The sequence below is a fragment of the Aristolochia californica genome, unplaced genomic scaffold, assembly GCF_029961685.1.
Source record: "Aristolochia californica isolate CCGP_79_NKW_82.1479 unplaced genomic scaffold, dmAriCali1.0.hap1 SCAF_1, whole genome shotgun sequence".
Lineage (NCBI taxonomy): Eukaryota > Viridiplantae > Streptophyta > Magnoliopsida > Piperales > Aristolochiaceae > Aristolochia > Aristolochia californica.
The window spans coordinates 60,812,100-60,820,264 of record NW_027181770.1 but is presented as its reverse complement, the minus strand read 5'-3'; the positions used below and the strand labels follow the sequence as shown (position 1 = coordinate 60,820,264).

At 36.6% G+C, this 8,165-nt stretch overlaps 2 protein-coding genes across 2 annotated transcripts; one reads left to right on the top strand and one right to left on the bottom strand.

Moving 5' to 3' along the window:
- Positions 1-954: 954 nt before the first annotated feature.
- Positions 955-3,943, top strand: LOC137944883 (DUF724 domain-containing protein 1-like). Its single transcript, XM_068790712.1, has 2 exons — positions 955-1,239; positions 2,076-3,943. The coding sequence occupies exon 2, from the start codon at positions 2,105-2,107 to the stop codon at positions 3,545-3,547; it is 1,443 nt and encodes a 480-aa protein (XP_068646813.1). The 5' UTR covers positions 955-1,239; positions 2,076-2,104; the 3' UTR covers positions 3,548-3,943.
- A 943-nt stretch (positions 3,944-4,886) lies between these two features.
- LOC137944798 (DUF724 domain-containing protein 2-like) lies at positions 4,887-7,862 on the bottom strand. The gene is made up of 2 exons (XM_068790589.1): positions 7,738-7,862; positions 4,887-6,910 (listed from the first exon to the last, which is right to left on the bottom strand). Exon 2 carries the CDS (start codon positions 6,898-6,900, stop codon positions 5,161-5,163), a length of 1,740 nt encoding a protein of 579 aa, XP_068646690.1. The 5' UTR covers positions 6,901-6,910; positions 7,738-7,862; the 3' UTR covers positions 4,887-5,160.
- Positions 7,863-8,165: the final 303 nt, after the last annotated feature.

The window sequence follows — 8,165 nt, the reverse complement described above, 5'->3', positions numbered from 1 at the left end:
TTTTCTATAAAAGGAAATCGATATTTAAAGTAGCAAAGGTCAGATTGTAAAAAAAGTTTAAGCAATAGAAAAAAACAACTTCAACTTACGAGCTGTTTTATGCCATAAAAAACGATACTTTATATGAAAAATTATATATCAAAAGAAAGATATGTAAATCTATTTTCTTACTTATTCAATCAATTCTCGATCTAAGTTTTTTACAGGGGGATATTGATCTCAAAAGAGTCAATGGTCATACTGATCAAAGAAGAAATAATACTCAATTTAGCCAGATTACAGAGTCCAGAATTTATTAATCTCAAAATAAGTATATTTTTTAAAGATAAGTTATATATGGATGAAAGGTATTGAAGTTTAGTTTCATAAGAAGAAAAGTTCATGTTAAGCTGGACTATGTTTTGAAAGGAGATATTCTCTAGAGTCAACAAGAGTCAAACTACTTAACGAAAAAAATCAAAAAGTCATAAAAGATTCAATAACGAATAAAATACCTCTTTCTTATACTTCTCTCTCTTTATTTTTTATTATTTTTTTAAATAATTAAAAAGGCCTTTTTTTTTACTTTTAGGTTATGTTTAGAATACATAAAGTATAGAGAAAATAAAAGAAAAAGATTAAATAGGTTTTTTTTTCTTATTTGGATGCTCATATAAAATGGGAGAGAAAAAAGAAGAGAAATGTAGTTTTTTTGTTTGGATACTTGTGGAAATACAAAATAAAATAAAATTAGTAATATTTTAAAATTTTAATGATTAAATTTTTTCCTAAAGTTTCTGTTTCGTTTTTTTCTCCCCAAATTTCATTATTTTATGAAATAAATCTTATTAACAAACTTTCTAAAAGATAAAGAAAAACAGAAGTTGAAAAGCCAGATTTCGAATTACAGAAATGTTGTCTGTTTTTTATACGCGACGAGCTGGATCTTCAGCGGCAATTAGTGTAATCACGCCACCAGCCTGTCCTAACAAACCAATATGCTGCAGTACTATGAGCCATTCTCAGAAAGCTCATTGCAGCATAACAGGGAAGGAAGGAAAACGGAGCACCGAAGAAATTTTAATTCGAGAAGCCTATATTATCTTTTTTCAGTGATTGTTCTTCGTAGGATGGCAGGCATTATACCTGAAAGGGGGTAACCGTGTTTAATGGGGAGTCTTATTTTTCATTTTTTGTATTGCTAGGACGAACTCCGTCAGCTTTGTCAGATAGAAGATAGCCATCGCCTCTGTTACCCAAGTAAGTTTTTTCTTTCAACCAGACACGAATCACCTCCTCTGCACTGTTTTTATATAAATAAATAACATATATCTTTATTTATTCGGTAAAATGAGTTTCGGCTAATATGGGAAAAATTTCGAGTAGGAACTTCTATCCTGTTCTCAGGGCTCTAGCTGAATCTCGAAATCGGCGTTTGCTCTGCTGTGCCGATTACCATCTTTTTGGGCATTTCGTGTTTCGTATTTCTATTTTTTCTTTTGTTGGATTTCCGATTCTTGCAGAAGTAAATATGCAAGGTTTCTCATGTCGAGGTGGCAGTGATCATGGTGTTGTTCTTTGATTCCCTACTCTTCTATTTCGTTTCTCCCTTGTCTTAGACATGAGACTCCTTTTCTGTTTTCTGTGCATGTGCTAACCCTAGTTCTGCCCTTGTATTGGCTAAGATAGGCTGTACATTTGGTTTGTTCATTTTTTTCCTATTTTTTTGTTTTGGAGGATTCTTGAATTGTAAATGACTAGTGGGTTCCCTTTTTATTATTACCATTGTGTTTTGTTGCTGGTTTTATTAGTGGCTATTCTAGTAGAAGAGAAATTGGCTGACCAACCATTTTAGACTCTCCATTCATGGATAGTTTAGCATTTCGTATTGGAATAAGTGATATAACGACATGAATCTACAAAATCATGCTCCCTGCTATTCACTTTTCTAGTTGGCCTACTTTAATCATCCATCTCAGCTTCCAATATTTCTTATGGGGATTGCACTAGTTATACGGCATATGCATTTCGTCTGCTTACTTTGTATTTGTTGAACCTTGCTATCTTCTATGCTAAGTCATGCCACTTATGTAAAGGACTGCAGCCTCACATTTGATCAAAAGAGATGAAGATGCATGAGCAGTTGGCTTTTAGAGCTAAACAAATGGCAATTACAAAAATGAAAGCAAAAGACTACGAGGGTGCCTGGTCTATGCTACAGCAAGTGAAAAACTTCTACCCAGAGTTGGAGTACTTGCCACAAATGCTCGCTGTTTGTAACATACTCTGGGCAGCTAAACCCACATTGCCTGCTTATGGCATCAATTGGCATTCACTTTTAAATATCTCACCTTCTAGTAATGAAACCTTTATAAGGATCCAATTTCAAGAACTTGTTCTTTGTATTGAACCAATGAAGAAAAAATTTCCAGGAACTGAGTTGGTTTTAGAAGTGCTGAATGATGCCATGATCCAGCTTTCTGATCAAGTAACAAAATCTAAGACAATTGGTCCCGAGAGTTCTTGTGTAAGTCCCCCAGTTGGTGTGACAGGGGCCGTGGAAGAGAAAAAAGTATTTTCTTGTCATGCTCCCGGTACAAATGAGGAGATCAACAAAGATGAGGGTAAATCCAGTAAGTCCAAGAAGAAAAGAAATTCAAATAGTGATGTTTTTTATGAGAGGAGGATCACCAGGAGTGCTACAGAAAAGAAAAGACTCGCAACTTCACCTCAATCTGATACTAACCTCAGGTTGCCCTTGCAAATAAGAGGTTCAGAACAAGTGGGTTTTGGACTTGGTATTTGTCAAACCACGAAGGGCATTAACAGTAAAATTTCCGAGGATGATGAAGGCCTAAAGATCGATTATTTGAAGAATGCAAGGGATCCTCCTGGGGGTGGTAACTGTGATTTGCCTTTAGATGCTCTTCCTACTCAGGTGAAAAATAACAGAAACGGGGAGCCTGACGGTGCTGTAGTTTCAAAAGTGGACCACTGTTTTTCTCCAGAATTCAGGGCACTGAAAGCTAGTCTGTTTGCTGCAATGCCACAAAATCCTCATTACCATGCTCTGAAAGAATATAGCAGTGAAGTTCGTGAGGCAATGATCGTGGGCGTAGAGTTTAGTTTTGTATGTTTATGTGAGGGAATTAGAGAGATGGCACTTCAGAACTTCAAGTTCCGTGTAGGCAGCTTCCATCAGCAACTCAGTGTATTTGAAAAAATGGGTTATGATGTTCAGAAGCTAAGGAAGCGTTTATATACTCTTGGTGTACTAGTTGATCGTGGTCAGGCTCTGCTAGATACTATCAAGAAGTTGGAAACAGATGTTAAAGATACAGAGATTGAAATAAGAGCCTCAGAAGACAAACTATCTGCTCTCTCTTCCCACATTGTGAAGCTGCAATCTGAAATCAAGACACTAAAGCAGGAAATGCAAGCCCCTGAAATTCTCTTGACCAGCCAAAAATCTCAAATAGAAAATCTCCGGTCAAATGTGAGACAAATAATTGAAGATTCTGCTAATATAATGACCAAGTTTGCATCAGTAGCCAGTTCTCCGTGGTGATAAACATTGATACTACAAGTGGAACGTCATTCTCAATCTGTTAATACACAATAGTAGCTGTCTAATTATGTAGGAACTATCCTCTTGCTTCTACAGACAAGTTCCCATCAATTTAGAGTACCTTGTTGGTTATCTTCATTAGGCTAGACCCATTTACAAGTTTTTCAAACTTCAGCAGTTCTGTACTTTATGATTGTAAAGAAGCAAATGCAAGACAATAACTTTGATGCGAGTAGGTGAAGCTCCGTTTTTCATGGGCAGAGTAATTGATACCTCTTTTTAGTGAAAATATTTGTGAGTAGGTGGTACTCTGGTTTTGTTCATGAGCAGAGTGATTCACAAAAAAGTGCCCTTTTTGGTGACAATCCTTCTTATTATTTGGATCATTTCTTTGTTGATTTTGATCTTGTCATGTAAAGATAGAAGTAGACATTTGGTTACAGTCAAAGAGGAGCCTACAAGGCAGGGCTCTAAACGGGCAATATCAAAACGAGTGCAGGTTGTTCTTTTACCTGTTTATTTATCCTCGAAAGGGTAAAACAATGATTCGCCTGAATTTTTTTTTTTCCACGCCCTCTTATAATACGGATAATCCCTTAAAGTTGCAGCCTTATTATTTGAAGCTAGTCTAGTAAGTCTAATTTTTATGGCATTTGGAAGTGTGGAAAATATAACATGAAGTACATATTTCAAAATTCTTTTTATTCCTACAGTGGAAGCATACTTTCGCTCAGGCTTAAGCTGATTTTTTTAAATGACTTGGAGAATACAGGTGACAATTGAATCAGCAAAACAATTTTTAGAAAAGAGAATAATCTAAAATGCCTACTAAGTAGTATGGTGTTACATGATTTATCTCGAGGAAAATGAATGGGTTATGATACCAACAAGCCATCAAATGGGAGGTTAAGTTTTTCTAAAGAAGGTTTCCAGATTGAAATTTTGAATAATTCAGTTTTTTTACACAACAAACTAGCATAATACCATCTTCAACTCATAATCTAAACACTCAAATCTCGATATGTTTCGGCATACATTGGCAAAACTATTTACTATGATCTGATTCCTTCAATAAATTCTAACTTTAGCATGTGAAAGTTCACAAGTTGAGCTTACTACTCTGACTTTCTTCTACGTGGTTATACGAGTTATTTAATTTAGGCCCTCGTATGTATTGAGGACCCACCTAGAAAACAAGCCTTTAAATGATAATCACCAATTCCATGAGGGTTATTAGATGGTTACTGGAGTAATTCATAGGCTCATATCAAAGAGTACATAATATCATTTTGCAAAGATATTATTCACTTTCCTGTTCTTGCCCATTTGAATGCTGAAGGTCTCACAGATCCAAATGGAAGCTTGTAAAGCTTGATAGAGATTATAAAGATATACTGCTCCAGTCCATGACATATTTACAGTTTCTTCTGTATTTGCTGCTTGCATTGATTGCACGCTGCTGTAAAACATCCTTCAATCGTTTCATCATTACTACCTTTATACATGAAATGCCCAAAAGCAAGTGAAAAGGGGACTACCTTCAGCAAAAGCCAAGAAGACAGACTGGGAAAAATATGAAACTGGTACATGTAAAGGAACTAGCATGATGCTCATTACCAAGGTAAACGAGCAACAGAAGCAAACTCAGACTGTGCCTTCAAAGATGCTTCATTTAGCTGTTCTATCTCCAAGTTTAGGTTTTTAACTTTAGATTTATGCTTATCTATGAGATTTTGAGCTGCTTCCATTTCCTCTTTGGACTTCATTGACTCAGCTTCCAATTCTGCAATCTTTGTTGACAAAGTAGAAACCTTGATTTCAGAAACACCTAAGTCAACCTCCCACTCTTTGGCTTCGACTTCCTTCTTCTCCACTGCATCTAAAGAAACTTGATGCTGTTGAACTATTTCTCCAAGAGTCTCTAAGCGGGTTCGTAACTTCTCAACATTGTACCCCATATCTTCCAATTCTGATAGTTCCTTCACAAAATTAGCATTGACAGATTTTAGGTCTTGTGGTGCCAAATGTCGGATTTTCTCAGATATATTAACAAAAGCCATCTCCAAACCTATTATCATCCAATTTCGAATCTCACTGCCATATGTTGCTAGAGGACGATAATGAGGATGTTGAGGTAAAGCACTAAAAACTTGATTCTTGAGGGTCCGAATTCCTGGAGACAGGGAAAGTTCTGGACAGGGAAAATTGGAGCTTTCCAGTTTAACACAAACCAAATCTCTTTCGGGAGAAGGAATTCCACCCATCGTTGGGGATTTAGTTCTTTCTTCTTGAAAGGTTTCTTTGCGTGGCTCAGCCTTCACTCCGCTGCAATTGGATGATCGATTTGGGACAGAACTATCATCTCTCCCATGTAATTCTCTTGGGCTCATTGAACCCAGATTCCTTGAGATTGTTTCAAGTGGAGTGGACTCTTTAGGTGCTTCACCATTCATATTGCAGCTCTTCGAAGTACTCTCAGAAGGCAAATCAGTATCACCACGAACTAGACCTGCCAGACTCTTTGGTTGCACATTTTTTGAGCCTTCATCCCAAATTGACAATCTTTTGAATCTTTTCCCATTCTCCCCTGTATAATTTCTGTTGTTATTTTGAACCAAACCATCCATAGAACTTCTGAAATCTCCAACTTTTGTAGGTGACTTCCGGAAGACTCTATCTGAATAGCAGGGTGCTTGAGATCCTTTAGCATTAGCTCTGGAAACCCTTTTAGCCCGTTTCTCACACAAATTTCCACCACTTCTGGAGTTTTTTATTCTCTTGAACATCCTCAAAATTGTAACATTCTCCTCGTTGCTATCATCGTCTGTCCCAGCATCACTAATGGAGCTCTGGAAACTGCCACTGCTCCTTCCAGCTGCTCTCTTCAAAATTAATCCAACATCCTCTTTTTTTACCTCTCTGTTACATAGAGAGCTAGATTGAGAACATCCAGAAATTGTTTGACTTGAAGTTGAACTAATGTGTTTTGCTTGATCACATATTTCAAACATTGAATTATTGAGCAACTCTAGGGCCATATCTGTACCTGGGAACTCATTCTTGATTGGCTCAAGGCATAGGGCAAGATCCTCAAATCGGGCTCTCACAATTTCCTCATCCATAGATGATGGAAGCTGTAGAATCCAGTGCCAGTTGATTCCATAAACAGGTATGTTTGGATTGGCAGCTTGTAGTATGTTGCAAACAGATAGCATTTGAGTTGAGTGTTCTAATTCTGGAAAAAGATCTGCAGCCTTGTACAACATCAACCATGCACCCCTATAATCTTTTCTTTTCATCTTCCTCACAGCAATTTCCTTAGCTCTAAGAGCCAACTCTTTGCGCCCATCCATATCTTTCCGTCTTTTTTCAGAGTAAAAAAATGAAATCTTAGAAACATCAAATTCAAAAATGAATTCAACAAACCAAAGCATAGACAAGGAAAAAAAAAACAAAAAATAAAAATAAAAAAGAGAAATGGTAATAACAAGTCAGAGGTATATTCAGTTAAAACCATACAGTAACCTACAAGAATAAGAAAAGCACATATCAAAGAAATAAAAGGTTGATAACATCTTTCTTCCGACAACGGAAGAGAGTATTAGGATTTACTCATGAATCAGAACAACCCAATCAAGGCAAAATACAGATGTAACTTGAAAACGAAAATCACTTTTTTCCATCAATGGTCGAAACAAAAAACTCAATAAGCAAAAGGCCATACAGAACAACTGCAGAGGATTTGGACTCGTAACTTCATTTCCAGGAGAACCTATGTCTAGATTCGAGATGACGGCGTGGTGTACCGAACCCATAACACAGCATAAAGGAGCATGAATAATCCAGAAAAGAAGAAGCAAATTATAACCCATGTCAAAATTGGTATCAAGAAAACATTCCCAAATCTATTAACAAGCAAATACCCATTGAATCAACAACACCGAAGAAAACGTTCTTTGATAGTCTAATGAGACCAGTAATCACCATGCATCAGAACCATAAACCTCACATGCACAAGCAAATTAGAAAGAGTAGACGTGAAACTTCTATTATCTGAAAACATTAGGAAAACAAAAATCCAATCAATATCTAAATCAATTTGAATTAAATGCAACGAAGAAGATTAAAAAGAAAAAAAAATGAGGTGAAGAAGCATGTAATGAGAAAAATAATGTACGAATTATTCTTACATCTAACGAGCTTAAGAACACAAGAAAAATGGTGACCCAGGCGTGCTTCGGAACTGATATAGTCCTACCACTACGTTCGCGTAGATCCTTCACTGAGTTGAGATGGTCATCGAGAAAGCGAAGAGTTTCATTTTCAACCCGAGGTGTTTTGTGTTAGGAGGCGAAACCCAACCCTGCCCCAACCTATGTCCACCCCTAGCCTCTGGTTAGTGGGTTTTCCAATAACCTATTTTTACCTATTGAAGATTGATACAACATGGTGAGCCCCATGGCTGTAAACGAAATTACTAACTTCCATACTAATCAATGCAATAACAAATATCTTCTCCTAGTACTAAAAATGTGATTTCTCTCCCACAAAAGGAGCCAAAAGGACCATACCCCCTCAAACCCTAAAACTATATTATTAGAGAAAAAGGTAGATGCTT